The 25,136-nt window shown below is 35.2% G+C and overlaps 1 protein-coding gene and 1 long non-coding RNA gene across 7 annotated transcripts in view; one reads left to right on the forward strand and one right to left on the reverse strand.

Moving 5' to 3' along the window:
* LOC123677155 (protein sickie) overlaps nt 1-25,136 on the forward strand; it is a 190,000-nt gene that overhangs the window by 76,037 nt on the left and 88,827 nt on the right. For all 5 annotated transcript variants that reach the window (XM_045613695.1, XM_045613697.1, XM_045613696.1 and 2 more), the window contains one exon: nt 15,139-15,341. In XM_045613695.1, coding sequence (XP_045469651.1) covers nt 15,139-15,341 — 203 coding nt within the window. The remainder of the gene's footprint in view (nt 1-15,138; nt 15,342-25,136) is intronic.
* Nucleotides 10,735-14,997, reverse strand: LOC123677157. 2 transcript variants are annotated; one of them, XR_006747064.1, is made up of 2 exons: nt 14,641-14,997; nt 10,735-10,920 (listed from the first exon to the last, which is right to left on the reverse strand). It is a non-coding gene; the product is annotated as an uncharacterized LOC123677157 (long non-coding RNA). The 2 variants fall into 2 exon arrangements; XR_006747063.1 differs by lacking the exon at nt 14,641-14,997 and adding an exon at nt 14,164-14,627.

The following is a 25,136-nucleotide window of genomic DNA, read 5'->3' on the forward strand; positions in this document are numbered from 1 at the left end:
TTTTAGGTTCGTTCGTTCGAAAGTTGTCGTGTATACGGCCTGACGGACGAACAGAATCGAATTTGAGGATGGATACGTCATTAGTATCAGGTTGAACCTTAACGTTTGAGCCTATTCTCGGCTCAAAATTGGAAAATTGCTCACATGAATGGACGTTCGAAATAATATAGCAAAAATATAATTCATAAATTCTTCTATTAGATGATGACATTGTTAAAATATTTCTAAAGCATGACTGGTAACTACGACAACCGTTGTACTCTTTCAAAAAGCATGTAGGCACCAATTCTTTCGGAAGGTCTATTGGGCAAAAAGAACTAAATCTGTCTCAAGTTCATTCAACTCCATTGTTTCTTGAGCATTTCTTTATATGGAAACAAAACTCTTTGAATCTTTAATGGGGTTCTTCGTATTCGAATTCTTCTCATGCATTCAATTCACTTCTTTTCTATACAGAGTGATTCTTTTAAATACCTAAATAAATTATGTACCTACCTACTGACAAAAACTAAACATTAAATTCTTATTTAGAAATGTCTACTGTCCAATTAAAGCTTGAGAAAATAATTTCTGGATACAGTACAAAATGAAATCAAGGTTTAGTTTTGCAACCACCATGAAACTATAAATTGGACAAGTATTCACCAAGTGGTCAATGGTTTCTTCTTTCTCTGAAGGATCAACCATTAGACTTTTGTTGAATACATTAGAGAACTCTTTTCCGAACGCCAAATTTCTTTGTCACTTCCATTAGATTGCAGGAAGGTATTAATCCATAAAGGTTCGCGTGACTTTAATCTGGCAGTTCTAGTAACTGGGAGGTAAAATACAATTGGAAATAAGTTCGGGTATGAACGAAATTTTTCCCAAGATTTCTAGACTGAGACCTGTCTACGAATATGAGGCGGAAGTATGTATATGCGTTAGCACTGGTAACCAATGTAAAGGTGTAGATCTAATAGATCCACTGATAATTCTCATAGAAACGTTAAGCTGTGCATCAATTTTATGATGATGAGCATTATTGAACCCAACAGATCAAAAGTATTCAGCAGCAGAAAAAACCAAGGCCAAAACTGCTGTACAAAAAGTGCTGGCATCAGCATCCCATGACGAACCAGCTAATTTTGAAGGATATTATCCTGGACTTCACTTTCAAACGTAAATTCTCCAAGTTGACCTTGAAATTCAAAGAAGAATCAAGTTTAACTCCAAAATATTTGGGAGTGTTATTATGATTCAAGACGGAATTATTGGAAGTTACTCTCAATTTTCTATATTTTTGTTGATTCACAGTGCAACAGCTATTTTGGTGTCGATGTTTTTGAGCTGATTCTATACATTTTGATGTCCTGAACTCAAACAATTTTCTGGAAAACGGTCTAAGTAACTGTAAATAGTGCTTTTTAATACTTTTTAATACAATAACAGACTGAATATGAAACCATTGTACCTACATTAATGAATATATAATAATTTTAGAACTCTCATAAATGAATATACTGAATGAAACCCACATTGGTAGATCAGTTTATGTATCTAAAAAAGTAGAGATGATAGAGAAAAACAGATTGCATGTACAGATTAAGCCAAATATAGTTGAAATCAGCTCTAAAATCCCAGGCACCAAAAAAAAATTGTGATTGTGATTCAACAAAATGTAAAAAGAAGACAGATTATTGATAAAAACCAACAGTTCAAATTTGAACTCTTCGCATGGCGTGAATTCGCGTGAAACCGACTCAGCGAAAGGTTAGCCAGCATCGCAATCTCTCCGAAGTGGGTTTATTTCAGCAAACTGTCGCATATTTCATTATTATTGTATGCAAATGGTCGCGACATGGCGTGCAATCGAATTGCATAAGCGCCGAAACAACTGGCCAGTGATTCAGCCTTTATTTTGACCAAAAAAGGATCGATTTCATATTAGACAGACGTGGATTTACGAGCAATTCTGCCAACTGTTTCGGTTAATGAACATCCGACCGATCGAACAAGATTGGTACCACTGGGACTGCCACGCTGACGGGTTACAATGTACGTATGAAATATTTGTTGATTTCGAACAACGCGATAAATAACAGGAGAAAACGTATAGACAGATGGGGTCAATATCGGAGTTGAAGTGTGAAGTTTTTGGTTGGCTGCGTCGAACAGGCTAATTGAAAAGTCCCCGGTCTACCATAGGAAAACACATTTTTTTGACAAAATTCTATTTTATTATTCATCATAGTTGCCTTCGAAGACGATACAGCGATTATAGCGATCTTCCAACTTTTCGATAACATTTTTGTAGTACGATTTTGTCTTTCGCTTCAAAATAGGCCTCAGTTTCGGCGATTACTTCTTCATTGGCGCTAAATTTCTTTCCAGCGAGCATTCTTTTGAGGTCTGAGAACAGGAAAAAAAGTCGCTGGGGGCCAGATCTGGCGAATACGGTGGATGCAGAAGCAATTCGAAGCTCAATTCATGCAATTATGCTATTGTTTTAATCGATTTGTGACACGGTGCGTTGTCTTGATGAAACAGCACCTTTTTTTTCTAATCGGGTTTGCAGGATTTCATCTTTCAAACGATCCAATAACTCTATATAATAATCACTGTTGATGGTCTGGCCTTTTGGAGGTATCAATGAATATTACTTGCGCATCCCAGATTACTGATGCCATAACCATACCAGCTGACTGTTGTGTTTTTCCTCGCTTTGGATTCGGTTCATCGTGTGCAGCCCACTCAGCTGACTGTCGATTGGCCTCCGGAGCCATGTTTCATCTATTGTCACATATCTACGCAATAATTCAGTTTATTGCATTCAAACACCTTTAAACACTGCCCAAAATCATAAACACGTTGTTGCTTCTGATCGATTGTGAGCTCGCGCGGCACCCATTTTGCACACAGCTTTCTCATGTAAAAATATTCGTGAATATGATGCGCACGTTCAGATGATATATTCACAAAGTCTGCTATCTCGATCAACTTCACTTTACGGTCATTCAAAATTATTTTGTGAACTTTTTCGATCTTTTCGTCGGTGGAGCTTCTTTTGGGCGTCCACTGCGTTCGCCGTCTTCGATGCTCATTTTACCACGTTTAAACTTAGGATACCAATCAATGATGGTTGATTTTCCTGGTGTAGACTCCGGAAACTTTTCATCAATCCAAGATTTTGCTTCGAATGTATTTTTCCCTTCAAAAAGCAATATTTTATCACACACGAAATTCTTTTTTTCCATCTTTTTTCAAATAACAAAAGTAGCTACACTCACAACGCAATATCTCACAAACTAATGGTCGGACTTCTGTCAAATTTTGACATGTATCGTTTGAAGGTTAGTACTAACTAAAAATCATATGGATTTAATACTAGCACCGCCATTTGTTAATCAGACCGGGGACTCTTCAATTGGCCTAATACCACTGGGACTGTCACACTGACGGGTTACAATGTACGCAATAAATTACAGGAGAAAAGCGTATGGAATGGACTGATGGAGTAATTATGAGAGTTGAAGTGTGGAGTTTTTGGTTGGCTGCGTCTACCTTTTTTTTTCTCGTTTTCGTACGTGTTGGGAACTGGGAAAACCGAAAGTTAATCAGTGGATTTTATCTACATTAACAAAGGGTTTTTAACAGTTTTCTTTATGAATTTTCAGGGTACAATCGGGAAGGTTTTCTTTTATGTAACTTCCTGACCCGTTTGGTTCACAACTGCTCTAATGAAATGATCATATAAAACTTTTTCATTCCGAAAGAATGAAAATATGAGTGGACGCTATGATGATACTCAGTTAATGGCATCATTTAGTTGGAAATTAACAATCTCGAAAAAATTTTCCTAAAAGAAGTATTCCTAAGGGTTTAACTGAAATATTCTAAATAGCATATTGAGAAGTCCTCCAAAGCCTTTGTGAGAGGAGGCTGGCTAAGAACAAGAACAAACTAAAGGAGCTTACAGGAATTGGAGAACTTAACCCTAAACCCTGTATGTGCTTTGTTAGTTTTAATTTACCGATAAAATCTGTTCTCTGGTTCTCCACTAAATCACCCAAGTTTTCTGAAAAGCGATCTAAGAGGCTGTGGAGGAAGTAAACTGTTATGCTAATGTTAAAACTGAGAATTCTAAAATTTTAAAGAAAATGTTGCACTACTTAAACAAATGAACACCAGACGTTGGTATGAGCCTCGTTCATCATTGATGTGATGAATTGTGGATTTTCAACAAATTGCCTTATTTGACAAACATCAAATATATCAGCTTTCAGTTTCAACGTACCAATCTCAAGACATTTACTTCGGAAATAGGTACTCAAAACAATTTAAGAAAGTGTTCCATCAGCTATAACTTAATATGCAAAGGCAGAAGTAATATTTTCTCTCTTGTAACCAAAACCTCGTGGATTACATTCTATTTGAATCATGACATCTCCTTGAAGGCCAATTTCTGCTGATCCAGAGTTTATTTTGAGCTCTGTTATTCCAAAGGTATAAGAGGCAAGGCTATTTAGAATATCTGCTTTGGTGTCCAAGGAGCAATTTTACTATTTTTAAATCAACACAAATTTTTTTCAATAATTTTTTAAAGGCTCTTTTTCACAATGATAGTAACTCTCCCGATAGTTCTATCGTGATAATAACTATCGCAGGAACTATCACCAAATATACTACGTGGTAGTTACTATCGCACTGTCGCGTCAGCACTCTCGAGAGTTACTATCATCGTGAAAATAAGCTTTTAAGGTTTAACTGAAATAAACATCCAGAGCTCCAGTAAGAGGAGGCTACCTAAGAGCAACCTAAGAGAGACCAATTGTATTATGTGTGGGCTTTATTACTGTGCTCTATCGCTACATCGGGCACAGCATGAATTTTTGTTATAGGTAGTACTCCGAGTCAAACATAATTCAAATTGTAGGACACCTGAGACCTTCTTCTGGTCCAATTTCAATTAAATTTGGTATGGTATTTGGTTTGATTGGCGACTGAATTAATGGTAATTTCAATTTTTTTTGTTTATCCCCCAGGTAAATCCTAAAACTTCGAGGATCTCAATATCACGCGTTCAACTCCGATTTTCATGAATTTGGTAAAGACTTTCGGATTGGGCAGTAAGTGGTTTCACACCAATTTCAGGGAGTAGAAATGAGAACAGTTCTCCTAACTCAGACATATTCAAAGCTTCTGAGAGGTCTCACAGAAGCCTGGAAGATTAGGGATAGGAAACATTTTTTGAACAAATATCCCATTGTCTATAAGGACAAAATATCCCTAACGTGTGATTTGAATTCATCTCTTGAAACTGTTCATACCTACTCGTTCAGTAGGTCTTGCCAACTCGACAAGATGTAACGAAAATAGTGATGGATAATGAACCATCAAATCTTGCTGAATGATTGTTGATTTCCTCCCAAATTTTGTACTCCATTCAAAATTGTGTTTCGAATAAATTCAAAAGTATCCAGACTTTCCAGACAATTCCCTTCATATGCAGCTCACATCGAATGAAACATTCTTCGACGTTGATCTTATGTACCTATGTAGTATCGATCCTGTAACGAAAGGAGCATATATGCAGGATGGAATATGTGGAGTGTTCGTGTTTCAATGTCAAGCGTAAAATTTCAAGTATGCATTTGAAACTCGAACACAACGTTGAGTTCAATCCATTGATACGATAAGCTCGTAGATATTCAAATGAGCCTAGCAGTCTGGCAAAAGAGCATCCCAGGAAATAAAATAAGCGAATAACGGAGTGATATCACGCCATCTAGGGTTTCAAACGCGGAAAATCCAATATGAGAAATGCATGAATGCTTAGGATCATTTTCTCACTTTTATACAGGTATTTTCCTCAAATCTATAGCACCCCTAGTGCCACAACAATTTTTTTCTTGTTTATGTCAAGATTCAAAAGATGCCTGTCAAAATTTTAAAACATAGAAAGAGTTCAGCCTGGATCGAGATATTGAAGGTTAAGTGACGCTACAAAGAATTATCTCTAATGAAGAAGTAATTGCTGAGATTAAAGCCTATTTCGAAAGCAAAGACGAATCTTTCTAGAAAAAGGTATTGAAAAGTTAGAGGAGAGTTCATGTTTTACTCTTAAGGAGACCATGTTGACGAATTATGTTGAAATTTCAAGACAATATGTGTTTTTACTGGTTAGGTTTTAGGTTCAGGACTTATTGAGTATTTAAGCGTATAAGAACTCTTAAATTGATTGGTTATGAAATTTTATGCATTTTCTGGCTTACGCCAAGCCAAGCAGCTGTCACGAAATGAGGTTCTGGTCATTGTATAGGGTGTTTTTATCGAGGTATATAACCTGGCATTTCTGTCCAAGATGTCGACCGATTCAACAGCTGTCAAGTGATTCATTCTTAGTTTGGTTTGGCAATTCATCATGAATAGACTCACGCCTGAACAACGCTTGCAAGTAGTGCAATTTTATTTCGAAAATAATGGTTCTGTTGGGAATGCGTATCGCGCACTACGTCCATTAGCGATGAAGCGCACTTCTGGTTGAATGGCTACGTCAACAAACAAAACTGCCGCATTTGGAGTGAAGCTAATCCTCAAGTGTATGTCGAAACACCGTTACATCCAGAAAAACTGACTGTTTGGTGCGCTTCATGGGCTGGTGGAATCATTGATTCGTACTTCTTCAAAAACGATGATGGCCAGAACGTTACAGTCAATGGTGATCGGTATAGAGCCATGATTACTAACTTTTTCATTCCTGAATTGAACAACCATGATGTCCAGGAGCTGTGGTTCCAACAAGAGGGCGCAACATGTCACACAGCGCGTGCCACAATCGATTTATTGAAAGACACGTTTGGTGACCGCCTAATTTCACGTTTTGGAACTGTGAATTGGCCTCCAAGATCTTGTGATTTAACACCGCTAGACTACTTTCTGTGGGACTATGTAAAGTCATTGGTCTATGCGGATAAGCCACAAACCCTTGACCATTTGGAAGACAACATTCGCCGTGTTATTGCTGATATACGGCCACAAATGTTGGAAAAAGTCATCGAAAATTGGACGTCCAGATTGGACTACATCCGAGCCATCCGTGGCCAGAAATCATATTTAAAATGTAATGCCACAAGATTATCTTGCGGTTAAATAAAATTCATGTCAATCGAATAATCCATCGTTGTTTTATTGCAATTTAAAGTTCTATAGCTCTAAAAAAACACCCTTTAGAACTGCTGACGACGCATTTTCAATAGAATTACATTCTATGCCGAATAGACCTCTAATGTATGAAAATTGGAGGCTTTGTTGATCGATTGAAAAACCCATATATACTCAAAACTGCTCTCAATCTTCCCATTTTAACAGCCCAGACTCAAAAATCATCTCTGACGTCAGAAACTATTTATTCAAGTTTAGTAGATAGGCTGCTCTTCGAAAACGCTTTTCTTTTGATGATATTTAAAAAAAGTGTTTTTTATAAGCAACCTATAGTCGTCTTATGGATTCAAAGTGGACATGATGAATCAAATGAACCACAGGATATTCAGTTTTATGACCATTCTGAAGGCATTATCGGTTCAGCCTCTAGAGCTCAAAATAACCTAATAGAATTTCGAGGAGTATTCATATTTGTTTTCCTTAACGATTTCATGGTAATGAACCATAATAAGAACTCGTTATCATAAAATCCTCTTCTTGTAACATTATCCTAGAGATATACCGAAATCCGATCGTCATAAATTCAACCTATTCTAGCCAAAATATTCATCGCCATTTCGTCAAGCCAATAAATGTGCCATTTGCATTTTCCTAAACGGATTTAAATCATATGGAACGAGCCCCCATAATATCAAATATTTACGGTCACGACCGAGATATTTACAATTTAAGCACAAAGTTTCCTGTGTCAAGTTCACGAAAGAGACACTTTATATTGTATGGTCGCGTGGTGTTCGGCCATAAACTTCAATTAGAAGGATCTTTAGTAGGCTGAACGTCAGGACTGCTGTAGTGGAATAACGGCTGGATAACGGTGCTGAAGAACCTACTAAATCAGCTGGATACTATGCAGGCTGTGTGCTGGCAGACCTCGATGTTAGCTTTCATTAAGTTACTTATGCGAATATATACACATTGATGGTTTTGGCTGCACTTTGTTGCAACTGCGGTTTTCCATGAACAAAAGATAATGCTTCCGAGTCTACTAAATATTGAGGATGCTTTGTAATCGTTTTTGAGAAGATTAAAATGTTTGCCCCCAATCTCAAGATTTCTGCTGTGAAAATGCATTTTAAAATTACTTTGGTTTGGTGTTTATCTATATGTGTGTACCAAAAACCTTGTTATATAGTCAATTTCTACAAATTTCATTCCATACCAATTTTGCAATTTTTGCAGATTGGGTGCACGTTGGGCTTGTACTAACCTGAAATTCTTAGGATATCTGTATTTGGCATTTTATTGAAATAAGATTGATGAAATTTGCTAAAAATTTACAGGTTGGATTGTGAGTAGTTGAAAATTTGAGTTTATTTTATCAATTCAACGTGCACTTTGAACAAGCGACAACGTGAACTTCTCGGAACCTAAATATTTCGCGTTTTACTGATCTGATGTTCATAAAATTTTGTGCGGAAATTCGTTTTGAGTCATTTTGTGGTTCTAGAGAAATTTCAGGTGTTCCGAATATACTGTGCTCAATTGGCATCACATATTTTCAAATTTATTTGATAAATGTCAATTTTTCTCAATGTTTGAAAAAACAAAAAAACTAAAAGTACTCACTAGGGCCGATCTTCTGTTGTTTTTCAAATTTGATAGTACGGTGACGATTCTTAGAGAGAAAAACTTCACAAAACTTTCTGCTTTCATTCTGAATAAGACCAAAGAAACGCAGTTTCTAACAGAATTAGAAATTTCGAGCTTTTAAGCCGTTGTCTAGTCAGGTTTTCACATGACGCTTAATACTGCGGTAAGCATCTTCTGAGGTTTCGATTACAATACTGTTACCTCAAAGTAATAAACATAGATAGAGGGAGCATATGTCATTTTTAGTAAGCAATTTTTTGTCCCCAACATGAACTATCAAATTTGACATGAAGCGCGCGGAAATGAAAACATATCAGTGATAAGATATTTCACTTAATTCGCGAGTTTCTCCACAAAGAACGCACTTCTTATGTCCCATAGTGAATCAACGTTTCGTATTACTTCACAATATATTGAAATAAACACCTACATATAGCAGAAATTTAGAAAACAAACTTCAACCGCACCAAACTACGTGAAACAACCGATGACACAAGGAGAGCAAAAGATGCCAATCCTTGGATTTCAGCGGGTAGATACAGAAAATAATAAATATTCTGCTTATTATAAATTCGACAATAAGGAAAAATATCGGATTCCAAATATTCAAATTTGCATATTTAATCGGAAATCATTAAAATAAATATATTTCATTCAATATATTATACACTCGTAACGATATAGTTAAATTGTGGATTTAAAAATAATCACAATACGACAACGTAATCTAACCATGTTGGGGACATGAAAAATTGCTATAAAAATCTATGATAGATACGCTTACCTTGAATATTGGTCAATCCAATATCAAGAAATTAAAATTTCGTACAATGTTAATTTCAAGTTTCATAGGGTTAATGTGAAACATTCAAAATGCTTTTTGGGATGAACCTACTGTTCTATTATTTCAACGTCAAATAATACTTTCCGTAAACAAAGAAAGATTCAATTAATCACTGTAGGTTGGTATCCATTACGTCGGTTGGTATTGAGTTGCCTAGGGTTTTTTTTTCTTTCGTGAATGAGATATCAACTTTTAAGGTCACATGTCCATGTCTAACTATTTAATTTCAACCCATATCAGATTTTATCAGGTACTAGATCCAATGTTTTACGTAAACTGGTGAATATGGCCAAACGAAATCTTATAAACTTGTTCAACACTATGTCTTGATATACGATAAACATTATGACAAATCAACTGTATAGGTCAACTCTCCTTGGATGTTGTTTTTGAACAGTAAGTTTACATAATGAAATTTCATATTATGTGGTTTATATGTATATCACCTCTAAAAATAAATTGATGAAACCCAAATCTGTAGGGAATGCCAAACCTAACTCAACTTAATGTTAGAAAAATTTATTTATTTTATTATTTAGATATCAATTGAAGATTTCACAGTGAAGTCATATATTTAAGCGATAGAAAATCCAGTACCGCCTAAAATCGGAATTAAGTTAAGGGAATTGAAACACAATCGCATGAAAACCAAAGCAGACTTAATAAAAATTAATTATATGCAAAAATATGTTTCCCAAACTCATGAAAGTGTATTAACAACTAAATTTCTTTCCATAAACTTGTTTACGAAATGTGAATAAACATGGAGAATGACTTTCTGATCTCGGCGAGTTATTTCCAAAGTTTTATAATTTTGATAAAGTTCAAATTATTCAAATTGAGTCTAATTCAATTCTCAAGGCCAACTTGGTCGGCGCAAAATAGGGAAGGAAATATTTAGTCAAAAATACGATTTTATTCGCATAAACTGGAAGAGGAAAACCACTTTCATTATTTGTACTCTGTTTCTGTTCGAAATATGTTTAAGAGATTATATTCACAACTAACCTTTCGATAATGGGAAATAATAGAATTAAACCAATTATACGGAGGATTTCGAATTCAGGAGTTAGTTCTATAATAAATAAACACAGAACTGTGGGAATAAAAACATTTTATTTGGTTGGAATAAGTTCTTCATTAGGTGAAATATGACATCAACGACGACGACGTTGTTTTTTCTGAAATGCCCAAACATCACCTAACAACTTCATGAAAAGACATGCGGCTAGAATATATCTTGCTTGGTCTGGCAGATATTCCATAAACCATAAGATTGGAAACTGAAAATAATCAAAATATAGGAACCCAATTAAAAGCATTCTCAATTCATTTCAAAATGAATTGTGAAATGTTATTCCGAGTCTTCACAGCTTCTTTGAAATAAGATTTTATTTCAAGGATAACTATTGAAAACAATAAGCATTCTAATGCTTCAGAATTTACATAGGCGTACAACTTTGCTTCCACCGTTTTTTTCCGAAATTCGAGGCTTAATTGTAAAAAAAATGGTAATACATTCATGACTCGAAATATTGTCCATCGCTGGCCACTACTTTCTCCCATCTATCGGACAGAATATATCCCGCTTTGAAAAAACTGGTCTTCTTTTGAAACGATCCACGAAACGATCCAATTTTTCACTTCTTCATAAGATCGGAAATGATGGTTAGCCAGGCCGTATGCCATTGATCGAAACAAGTGATAGTCCGAGGAAGCAATGTCTGAAGAATACGTTCTTGAAGCATTGAAACCACTTTCACCACGTTCTTTCATTGATAGCCGCCTCACCATAGCTATTCGATGAGCCACAGCCACAGATTTCTTCATATTAAAGCAGAAAATTTAAACCTCCCGCAAATGACGAGAATTTAGCTAGTAAGCTGACATGTTTAATTTATGATGCAGACACAAATCTACTAATATTTCGATGGCTTTATGTTTACGAATACCTAAGCTTATTGTATGACATCTACGATCTTTTTTTTCTCGACTACCACTTACCGCTACAGTCATCTAAAGCAAAACGGCGGAAGCCAAGTTGTACATCTAACATATAAAAACCGTATACATGCAACTAATTATATTAAGTTACTTTAGGCTAGGTTGAGAGCTTTTATCGAATTTTCATTCATGTACAATATTGTTTCAGACCTATATACATGCAATTTAATCAGTTTATAGGTTAGGTGCTTCTCTTCAATTTTCGTTCTTGTACAATATTATTACGAATACATGCAACTTAATCAGGTTATCATTATATATCGTTCACGGAAGCTGAAAACAATAGTCGATAGTGAAAAAATCGGATATCTCATTGTAAGATCTACTAACATACAACAATTATTGAGTGGAGTCAGGCACGAAGCAACACGATATTACTTCCATTAGGCATTATAGTATGTAGAGTGTAGCCATAATTTTCGATACGGTGTCGTGAGGAAAACTTACAACAACTATGTACCTCTATTTATTCGGAAGCAATTATGTCTTGGGAAATAATGAGGATATGTTTGCCATGGATAATATGATCTAATAAGCGATTATTAGATTTTCAAAATGAGACATTGAGGAAGTTATAGAGCATGGGCATACTTGATTGTAAATTTATATAGGTAACATTAAAAATTAAGCAAAATAAAATATCTACCTTCAAAATTTTTTGTTATAAAGGATTCCATTAAAATTTCAACTCTTTCGAATGTACAAGGTGGCCAAATTTCGATGTTTTAGCACTACAACTTTCAAACCAGAGAAGATACACAAAATCTGATACCCACTTCTCGGTCTCTTTTTCTGAGAAACTAACAAGAGTAGTATTCATTTTTGGCCACCTTCTTTTGGTTTCGAGTTATAAGCAGAAATTGGAAAAATGGCGATATCGAAAAACATTTATATATCCGCTAATACTGATGATAGAGCTCTGAAATTAAAACATTATACAGGCACTTTTTTACGTAGAATCTAGTGGCGTCCTCGTATTTTCAAAAGGGTTTTTAATTACGAAGCTATGACCCAAAGTTATGTTTTTTCAAATGGGAACACTAAATTTTTGTGTCATTTTTTGAAAGCTTGATTTTTCCTGATTTCAAAAATATATAACATCGTATGATTCGGATCAATATAAATAATATGAAATGGCCAAAAACCTCTTTTCACCTAAGAGTCTCAATATTTCTATGGATTCAACTGTTGATGAACACAGAAAAATTGAGCTTTCTTAACAACCTTTCGTCGATCTGATTATTTCTATGTATTTCACTTATTTCTACAAAATTCGAATCTAGATATGTTTTATAAATTTCTTATCTAAAAATTGATTTGGAAATAACGGAGAAACCACAAGATCGAATTTTTCAATCGAAAGAGTTGTATTGAGATGCATGTATCAGAATATTATTTACATAGATCTCCAGAATCAATACGCACAAGTACTAATCCATTTTAAACAGTATATGAAACAATGCATATATGATTGAACTCAACAATTTAATTACGAAGGGATAAACAAGAAATAATATTTAACTTAATAATGACAACAATTGCCCAATGCACAGTCGACACCTCTTCTCGATATTTCAATAGATGAATATTTGAAACTGTGTTCAAGCTACCTAGGAAACTTTTTCCAAGTTCGTTTATCTTTTCGAAACTATTTGTATAAAATAATTATAGATTCGAATTTTGTAGAAATAAGTGAAAAGCATATAAATAATCAGATTGACGGAAGAACACTTCTCTTGTTATAGAAAGCTCAATTCTTCTGTGTTCATCAACAGTTGAAACCATGGAAATATTGAGACTCTTAAGTAAAAAAAGGTTTTTGACCATTTTCTGTTATTTATTTTGATACGAATCATACGATGTTATATATTTCTGAAATCAGGAAAAATAAAGCTTTCAGAAAATGGCACAAAAATCTGTGTTCCCATTTGAAAAAACATAACTTTGGGTCATAGCTTCGTAATTCAAAACCCTTTTGAAAATACGAGCACGCCACTGGATTCTACGTAAAAAAAGTGCCTGTATAATGTTTTAATTTCAGAGCTCTATCATCAGTATTATCGGAGATATAAATGTTTTTCGAAGTCGCCATTTTTCCAATTTTTGCTAATAACTCAAAAACAAAAAACGTGGCCAAAAATGAATACTACCCTTGTTAATTTCTCAGAAAAAGAGACCGAGAATGGGGTATCAGATTTTGTCTATCTCATCTGGTTTAAAAGTTGTAGTGATAAAACATCGAAATTTGCCCACCCTGTACAGTACCTATTGGGCATGCATAAATAATTTTTCTCTGGAGATAATAGTATTATACAAGTTTAAAAATGGTACACTACAGGGCTGATTTTAGAATAAAAAACAAATACAAATAAATTTCCATGAACTTTTTTGAAAGATCGCCCTCAAGTCAGTAACACAGGCATTTATAGGTTAGAAATACAAGAAAAATGGCTTTTAAGGGTTCGTCATTGTATCAAAACTTTTCCTGATCAAAATACAATTGAGAACAACGATATACTCACTAAGAGGGCTTCAGTAAAACCACCCATAGATGAAGCCAGTAATAATTGTCTGCTACACATTTGACATCGCTGAACATCACGAAATACTTTTCTAACCATAATCAAAAATAATATGAATCGACAGCATGCTTTAGGTAAAACTCCAATGTAGTATAAAATAGGGAATGCACTTAGAACAGCTTCATAAGGGTACATAATTTGTAATCGAGATGAAAATGTTTCTTAGTTTTGGTCATTTTCAAATATATAGGGAAACTTATTGTGCATGTTAAAATTCACTGGACATTTGGTGCTTCTTTCAAAATGTTGACTGAAGTTGACAAACGTCATAGGTTTTCTTTAGTCTCGAAATACAAAAATATACATAGAGAAGTTGTGACGGTTTGAACTAAAAACTTAATATCATATGATGATTAAAAAAAATCTGCGAAGTGTGTTACTTGGTAGGTAGATCCGTTAACAGTTTTTTATGCTCACCATCATAGCTTCGTAAATCCCTCCTACTGAAACCGAAAGCAAAAACTCAGGAGTAGTGATAGTTTCAGTTCTCTTCATATCCCTTATGACTTTCTTGACAAAAATCAAAAACAGTACCAATTTACATAGTGGCTTTGGTAGTAGACCAACGTAGTAAAATATTGGAAAGGTGCTCATTACCATAAGAGCGTTTCTTTCGTAGTTGGTCATAGTGCTGATGTATGACGTTTACAATCTGATTGAATAACATCTTTGAACTACAGTAAGGTTGTATTATTTTTGCATCATGACAAAATACTGAAATGTTTGACGTTCTGGCGAATGGATGATATTTGAATCTACATGTCATTTTGATGGTTATCATCGAAGAGTCGTCTTCATTTTCTTCTTCTTCCTCGCATCGTCATGGTACTCTGAAAATATGAAACATCGAAACTTGAAATATCATTAAATTAAACCTTTTTCGAGCTTTTGGATTGAATTCAACCTTTTTTCCAGCTCGAAAACATCAACTTATGCCTGAATCTACTAAAAGCCCAGCATGTATCAGGAGTGGAATCGGTGTCCGCACAAGAACTGAGAGATGGCAAGTTGAAGGCTATTTTGGCGTTGTTTTTCGCCCTTTCACGTCACAAGCAGGCTGCTAAACAAAGGGCACAGCAAGTTCAGCAGCAACAGCTGGCAGATATGACGCCAAACAGGTAAATATACATGTGTTGTATATCATTCTCATAGTTCTATTGTACTCTGGTTATTCTATTGTATTCAGAAATTGCACACATCGGACGAGTTGTATAATCATATTCTTCAGGTAATTCATATTCAGATTAATTTTCAAACATATTCATCGTTTTTTAGAGTTTTTGAAGTGTTACTTCATAACAAAAAATTAAAAATTCTCGAAAAGCAGGGACGTCTAGTCAGAAGCTTTTGAGCGCTTGTTCAGTAATAGTTGAATGAATTTCATGAGTTTAGTCGGAGAATATTCAATAACCTTCTGAAATATTTGATTTTCAGAAAATCATACCGACTTTTGTGTCGAATATTTTTCTCTGAATATCTATGGTGATAAATTTTGATCATTAATCGATATTAATATCAAGAAAATAAATTGAATAATTTATTACATACATATACTGACAAAGAAACTGCCACAGCCAGAAGGAACTGTTTCAATTTTAATTTTTTTTGGTGAAACATAGATAGTAGGTATAGCAAGGAGTAAATGATTGAATTTGAAGCAAAAATCGTGAAGGTTTTTCCATGTAAACAATTTTTGTTACTGAAATATTTTAGTCGTTTTTTGCAAGTTTTTTTGAATTTTACAACAAACCAGCTGTTTGAGGAGATCCAAAGTAGATGTTCTGTTCATGCCTAGAGCACATGTACGCGGAATTTATCGCGAGCTAATTGAATTTGAATGAGGTCGAATTATTGGTCTACGGGAGGCGGGTCTGTCATTTCGAGTAATCGCTAACCGTATAAACAGAAATCCAACTACTGTCATAAGATGTTGTCAAGCGTGGTTTGATAATGCCCAAAATCGAAGAAGAGTAGGCACTGGACGTAAAAGGGTACAAATGAAGTTCAAGATCGACGTCTAACAGTTATGGCCATTAGAGACCGATTTGTGACAACTCAATCTTTGGCTGATGAGTGGTTAGGAGAACAAGGCCATCCTGTAACTGTCCGAACGGTTTACCACTAGATAAGGTCTTTTGGACTGCAGCATTATCTACCCCATCTTGTGTTACCTCTGACGGTTGAGCATCGCCGGCAATGATTACGGTGGTGCAGAGAACGTCAACATTGGAATGTTGAATGGCATCAGGTCGTCTTTTCTGAAGAATCTCTATTCTCCTTGGGTGCACATCATAGCCGAAGAAGGGTTAGATAACGTCGGGGCGGAAGACGTGAAACTCAGTTTGATGTTGAGCGTCATATTCACCGGACAGTAAGCGTTATGGTATGGGGTGCTATTGCACCTGCGAGGTAACATGACAGCGCTGCGTCACATTCAAGAAATAGTTGAGCCATATGTTCTCCCTCACCGTAACCGGCTCGAAAATCCAATATTTCAGCAAGATAAAGCCCGACCTCTTGTTGCCAGAGTTAGTTCAAACTTTTTCGAAGCGACCCATGTGAATCTTTTGCCATTGCCGCCCAGATCCCCCGATCTTTCGCCCATAGAGTCAGTCGCTTTATCAGTACGTCGTTATATGCGATCTCGGTATATACACTATGTCTTCAGTGGTTTTTACAAAGAACTGTGTCGGTAATCTCAATTGTCGTCGCTATAACCGATATGTCGTTATATCCGATGTCGTTATAAGCAATATTCACTGTTTTTAATTACTATTTTGAAGAGATTATCCTGTTTACGGTAAAAAAGATGAGACATAATATTTCACCATTTTGTCAAAATGATTGGCACTCATGAAAATTAAATCCTGAAGAACTTCTTAAGCCTGCTTCATTTTCATTGCGAATTATCCAACTAAAGGCTTGACCTCACGTTCAGCTTAACCATCAAAACAAATAGTGTTTCATTCGAGCTTGTATAATGAACTCCATCGCAATATCGTTGACATCATATTGGATAATGTCTGGTACCAAAATAAAAGTATCACAATGAAGGGCCTCGTAACTGGATTATCAACATCAGTACCCATTTAATTAAATTCAGAAATGTCCACAGTTCGGACCGTCAAGCTGGTGAACGTTCACTTTAGCGGTTTTCCAACGAAGAAATACGAAATCGATACCGGTTCACTCCATCCGAGTGTATCAGTTTAATTTTCCGGAATTATATAATCGAGTGAACGAATTCATTGTAATAAGTTTCCTGCTGCGAAAATGGAATCGGGAGAGCATAACGAAACTGTGGAGGGTGGTGGTGAATGAGAAATACGACACTGAGAGGGATTAAGTAAGGAATTCCTAATCGATTGGCTGAACAGTTGATTTTTGGGGGTTTTCGATATTTCCACGGCTTGCTGTGAGTATTATACTTGCAACTTTTAACGCTCGTACGGAGTGCTATATGATTTTGTCTAAATGTCTATAATTTTCGAATTTTGAGCTGAAGATGGTCGCAAAACGATAAGGTTCAAAGGTTAATGACGAATTCCTAACGAAAATCAATTCTGTTCAGCTGTAAACACTGCGAATTTTATGCAAATGAAATTTTGCATTTAGATGTATCGGGTGTTCCAAATTCTAGTGTCTAGTGAGGAGATATCAGAATCCCTTTGAGCTAGAAGAGATCTCCTCACTGGACAATGAATTTGGGACACCCTATACAGTAATAATTTCCAGCTTTATGCGAAATTTCTTGTTGATCGTATCACCAGAACCATTTTTGATTTTTACCCATGTGAAGGGTGTTTTTTTTAGAGCTATAGAACTTTAAATTGCAATAAAACAACGATGGATTATTCGATTGACATGGATTTTATTTATCCGCAAGATAATCTTGTGACATTACATTTGAAATATGATTTCTGGCATACGACCGCCACGGCTGGCTCGGATGTAGTCCAATCTGGACGTCCAATTTTCGATGACTGTCACCAACATTTGTGGCTGTATATCGGCAATAACACGGCGAACGTTGTCTTGTCTTCCAAATGGTCAAGGGTTTGTGGCTTATCCACATAGACCAATGACTTTACATAGCCCCACAGAAAGTAGTCTAGCGGTGATAAATCACAAGATCTTGGAGGCCAATTCACAGGTCCAAAACGTGAAATTAGGCGGTCACCAAACGTGTCTTTCAATAAATCGATTGTGGCATGAGCTGTGTGACATGTTGCTCCGTCTTGTTGGAACCACAGCTCCTGGACATCTTGGTTGTTCAATTCAGGAATGAAAAAGTTAGTAATCATGGCTCTATACCGATCACCATTGACTGTAACGTTCTGGCCATAATCGTTTTTGAAGAAGTACGAACCAATGATTCCACTAGCCCATGAAGCGCACCAAATAGTCAGTTTTTCTGGATGTAACGGTGTTTCGACATACACTTGAGGATCAGCTTCACTCCAAATGCGGCAGTTTTTTCTTGTTGACGTAGTCAATCAACCAGAAGTGCGATAAAAGATAAATGGACGTAGTGGTCCGTACTTCTTCAAAAACGATGATTACTAACTTTTTCATTCCTGAATTGAACAACCATGATGTCCTCGAGCTGTGGTTCCATCAAGACGGCGCAACATGTCACACAGCTCGTGCCACAATCGATTTATTGAAAGACACGTTTGCTGACCGCCTAATTTCACGTTTTGGACCTTTGAATTGGCCTACAAGATCTTATGATTTAACACCGCTAGACTACTTTCATTGGTCTATGCGGTTAAGCCACAAACCCTTGACCATTTGGAAGACAACATTCGCCGTGTTATTGCCGATATACGGCCACAAATGTTGGAAAAAATAATCGAAAACTGGACGTCCAGATTGGACTACATCCGAGCCAGCCGTGGCGGTCATATGCCAGAAATCATATTTAAAATGTAATGCCACAAGTTTATCTTGCGGATAAATAAAATTCATGTCAATCAAATAATCCATCGTTGTTTTATTGCAATTTAAAGTTCTATAGCTCTAAAAAAAACACCCTTCACTTCCTCGTATTTTTACTGAATTTTCTGTTTGTTGAAAATATGGAATCTGGATATATTCCAAAATGTCCAAAGCAAAACGGTTTTGCGGTATACCGAACCCCATATTATCTCACCAAATTTCTCAACTCATTCACCAAAAGGGGTAGCAGCTCGTTGTTGACGGAAATGCCTCCTCGAACCGGGAATTTATGCGAAGATTCGAATCCGTCCGAAACTCCATAAAATTGAAAATTAACCCCTGGCGTAATTTATAATTCCGCTACGTTTAGGCGTAGGGAAGTAAATCATGCCGAAAATTAACCGCGGGGATTATAATTTATGGGCTGTGTGCCGGTTATTTCGCGTTTCCGATACGTGGCCGATAGGCCCGGTGTTTGAGCCGATACGTTTTGGGGTAAATTCGAAATAGCGACATTGCACAAATTGTCGTTTCCTTCTCTATGCGTATAAATCAAGTTGGTGGTCGGAATGAATTTTTGAGGGTTGGTATGGTTGTAACGTTCAATAAGTACCGGGCCTAACAAGTAAAAACATATTTTTTCGTAAAATTTGACTTCATTCGTCAACATAGTCACCTTCAATTCAAGGGTGATATACAGGGTGGGCCACGTTCAATGGTACCCTACACTTTTACGTTGAACGAAAGGTACGATTTTAAAATTGGGCTTCTTTAGTACAAAGGACTGCTCTATCGATCTTAAATATTTTCAGTGCTGCGGTTATATCAAAAAGTACTAACAACTTCGATATTTCAAATTGAACACCCTGTATATTATTACTACTTGCTACTTTCCGTAAAGCATCTTGATCATTTATGTATTCAGTTCCTTGTCCCTATCTCTAGCGGTTTTCGAGTAATTGATTGATTTACTTCTTTTTTTTGTGCGAATTATCGCCAATTAAACATTTATCACTTTGGTTTACTTGGGATCCCAGAAAACTCAAATTTCGGTTATGGATTTCCCATAGAGTAATAAACATAGATAGCAGAAGTATACTCAATTTTTACATGTCCCCAACATGGTTATAGATTACGTTGTCGAATTGTGATATATTTTCAAATCCACAATTTTACTTTATCGTTATGAATGTGTATTATATTGAATGAAATATATTCATTTGAGTAATTTCCCATTAAATATACAAATTTGAACATTTGGAGTCTGATATTTTTCCTAATTGTGGAATTTATAGTATGCAGAATATTTATTATTTTCTGTATCTACCTGCTGAAATCCAAGGTTTGGCAACTTTTGCTCTCCAAGTGTTATCGGTTGTATCACGTCGTTTGGCACGCTCAAAGTTTGTTTTCTGAATTTCTGATATATTTAGGTATTCATCTCGATATATTTCGAGTTGATATGAAACGTTAATTCAATATAGGACATAAGGAGTGCGATTTTTGTGCAGAAACTCTCGAATTGACTGAAATATCGTATCACTGATATGTTTTCATTTCCGCGCGCTTCAATCAAATTTGATAGTTTATGTTAGGGACAAAATTTGCTTACTGAAAATAACATATGCTCCCTCTATCTGTTTATTACTCTGAGTGATTACCAATATGCCATGGGTCATTTGTTCAAAATCACAGATTTAGCGTTTCTTCGAAAACTTTTGATGTTCTTTTTTCTCATGCAAGAACATGTCTGTACTGTAGGTATATTATTGTTCACAAGGAAGATGAGAAATTCAGTTTCATTTTAATCCTTGTGTAAAATTCAAATACGTATACGATAACAAGTATGAGTATAAGCCAAGTTGTCCGCGCACTGACTGCCGCCATCTATGCGGTCGAAAGTAGAACTACGGGTATGTAGACCGGCGCCTTCGCCAATTGGTAACCAAATTTGATTTCGAGCTTGGCTTGAAACATTCATCGTATTTCCATAACATGTCGCTACTAATGCAAATCTTGTGTCACTTTAGCAAGCTTCAGCATACATTTCAAATGCATCACAATATGTCATGTGCCCTAACGTTGCTATGTCGAGGCCTGAAGATATTATTGAAGAAATTGAAGAAATTTTTTTTCAACCGCCGTCGGCTGATTACTTCGATGCTTTAATTGCCTCAGTAATATTTCGTTCAGTAAATACTAAACTGAGGCACTTAAAGCATCAAAGTTATTAGCCGATGACGGTTTATATTAACGTTCATATCGAGGTTAATCTTGATTTTTTGCTTTTTTCACACTGTTTTTATAAACACTTTTAGGGACCCTCAGTATAAGGTTCCGATTTAGCTTACTATATTTATAAAAAACTCCATCAGCTCAATGAAACGCCTTAATTTCGCAAAATTTATTATTTGAATATTTCAAAACATAAACACTATACCTACCAAAGGAATAGATATCGACTATATTAACACATGATAGGTATGAAGGGAATTGATTTAACAAGTTTCGTCGAAGTTTCATGGATGGAAAATTAGTTTCTCACGAAATGAGTTATCGATTTGAAATTCAATCTTGTAAGGAGATTGAACGTATTAAAATTTCATGTGGTATTTATTTTTTGCTCTTTCGAGTCTTTGTTAGACTTCTCAGACGTTCTGGCAAAGGTTATAGGTACATGTCTTGTATAAGGTTAAAGGTTCCTTATACTACCCTGAATACTACTGAATTCGTTCCCATTAGCGACATTAATAAATTGTTTTCATATCAACATTCTAGTTTCGATAAAGAATTCATCGACTCATGTGTGAGAAACAGAAATTAGTTGGTGAGATATCGTTGATTCAGATGAATTTGCTTTAAGCATTAACACATAAAAACACAATACACAAATACGAAAAATTCGTTCACTCAATCGGTTTGTTATAACGAAAAAACAACATGAAATTCATAAATTTGAATCGCATGTTGTAGAAACTACTAATATTATATGAGCATTTCAAACCACCTAACTCCATTCTGACGCGAATTCAACTCCTATATTCAGGCAACCCGTAATGCACTACCGTCCGACTTGTTAGTGTATTTGGGGTTGCGTGCAGACGTCGAGCATTCCCGAAGAGCCAGGCATACATACGATATTCAAAGTTTAATCGCGATGGCAATCTGGATTCTGAACTATTTCAAACATGTTATTCCTTCGTATCTAACAAAACAATGTATGATCATTTGAAAAAGAAAAATATGAAATTATTAGTTGCATTTTTTGGAAACAAAATTTATTAGCAAAAATTATCAAACTTCCTAGAGTAAGATAGAATAATAATCCTTATGATTTTTGAGGCCTTTCTCAATATCTTTTCATATTGTTGGAAACTAATTTTAGTATTCGATGCATAAATCACAGGAACTATCAGTTGAATTGTGATGCACTTAAATTGATGAAATAGTTAATTATGAACTAATTATCAATTATTTCTGAACATTCAAAAATAATTCGGAACAAAAGTGTTCAAATAATTATACCTTGACATAATTGAGATTATCGTTGATATATTTCATGAAAAATGTAATTCTGAACACGAAGCGCATCCACCAAATTTCATGATAAATGAAATATCGCTTAGGGTACATTGCTCGTAAGTAAATGATAAGAGTCATCAACTGACATAGATTTGTAGTTCAAAAGAATTACAAACGATTCTCAAAAGTCACTATATGCCATAAAAATTATGGAAACGTCTGAGTAAAATAAATTTTGTATTTCACCTGCATAATCATTAGAAAGAATTTCAGGACTTCATAGTCCGATGAGCATTATTTAGATACTGTTCAAGTTGAGTAATCTGGGTTTCTTATTTTGTGATAGATTGAATTTTTTCCTAATATAAGAACAAAGAAGTGAAGAAATTATTATGGCCATCACATATTTTTTGTGGTTGAAACTTTCTTTATCTCTTTCTTATCTTAATGGAATTTTCCCTAACTACCCTATGAATTTTTCGTAAACTTTTTGTCGAACAAAGACAAGAAGATTTATTATGAACTGTCACCAATATCGCACTTAATGAATCAAGTCACCCTAAAGGAGTCAGAAAATTAATTATTTCGAGGATACGATGCGTCTATTCGAATTTTTCAGAAACTTAAAGAAGTCCTGAGCTATGGATTTTGTGATAAAATAATAACGGGTTCCAAATTTTGTGGAATAAAAAAAATTCGTTCACGAATTTCACGTTATTTCGAGTTGAAAGAGGAAATAATAAACCATAGTGGGAAATCTGCTGGGTTCTTCAAATTTCATATGAATAGCGAATAAATTCTGTTTATTCAATTTTTGAATTCTACACATTCCAAAATATTAACTGTGAAAACGTCGGTTGAAATTTTATCATTGGAATTGATCATAAAAAATAAACATAGAGGAAGTATACGCAATTTTTACATATCCCCAACATGGTTAGATTACGTTGTAGGATTGTGATATATTTTCAAATCCACATTGAATGAAATATATTTATTTGAGTGATTCCCGACTGAATATACAAATTTGAATATTTGAAATCCGATATTTTCCCTAATTGTCGAATTTATAATAAGCAGAATATTTATTTTTTTCTGTATCTACCTACAGAAATTCAAGGTTTGGCAACTTTTCTTCTAGTGTCATCGGTTGTTTCACGTCTTTTGCCACGCTTGATGTTTGTTTTCTGAATTTCTGATATATTGAGGTGTTTATTTCAATATATTTTGAGTTAATATGAAACGTTGAATCACTATGGGATATAAGAAGTGAGTTCTTCGTGGAGAAACTCGCGAATTGAGTGAAATATCGTATCACTGATATGTTTTCATTTCCGCGCGCTTCATGTCAAATTTGATGGTTCATGTTAGGGACAAAATTTGCTTACTGAAAATGACATATGCTCCCTCTATCTATGATTACTACTCTGAGTCATGAAATAATGACAGAATTTATTCTCTACAAATGTAAAATGAAACTACTTCTAGCTGAGCGTATATTCTCCAAAATTCCTGTAGTCGGGTGAATATACAGTGAAAGTGAAAAACCCTCAACACTAATAATCAACAACATTCCGAACTAAATTAATTCTGATGAATATAAATTCGAATAAACACTGCGACCAGTATCATTCATATAGTAAATTTGTAGGATGGTCCTTGAAACACAAAGTCATAAAGCGCGAAACTTCTGGGTCTACGTAATTGCGAATTGTGTTCCCCAGGGCGGGATGAATATGTCCCGCCATTTGCGTACAGGATCCGGGAGTACTCTTCTCAATTAAGCAAATATGCGACAGTTTCCCTGGTTCACATTCAGCAGGATGTGTATGTGCCGAATGCCGAGCATTTGTTTCCTGCCACTGAGTGGAAAAACAGCTTCGGGTTCCATTTGAGAGGTGGATATTTTAGTAGGTTTTATTATGAGCTAGATTTCAGGTTTATGTGATTAAATTTCAACGTTTAATGAATGATAATAATTGAACGAAAAATGTGATTTTATTATTGGATGGGTATTTTATGGTGGATGCGCTTTGTTGTGATATGAATTCTAAGCTAAATGAATTTCATTTATTGATTGCAATGATGGATTTTTGGAATCATTTCAGAGGAAATATTGTTTACTTTCTCCCAAAGATCTCATGATGGAATGTGGAGAATACAAAATTCGTATAAATAAAAAAGTTTGTGCGACGCAAATTATGTGAGATACTATATTATGGATGTCGTGCATATCAGTTGCTATTTTGCATTCTAATAGTTTCACAATATTAGGTATGAATTACGAATACTAAAAATGATTTCAATTTTGAAATATTAATTTTTGGAAAACTAATCCCAGTTGAAGAAAAAATGAGAAATAGAATAATTTGGTCACATGGAGATATAACAGTATAAATCATTTAGAAAAAACACCAGGAAAGCACATATACCAGGTCAGAAAGTATTGC

The sequence above is a fragment of the Harmonia axyridis genome, chromosome 3, assembly GCF_914767665.1.
Source record: "Harmonia axyridis chromosome 3, icHarAxyr1.1, whole genome shotgun sequence".
Classification (NCBI taxonomy): Eukaryota; Metazoa; Arthropoda; class Insecta; order Coleoptera; family Coccinellidae; genus Harmonia; species Harmonia axyridis.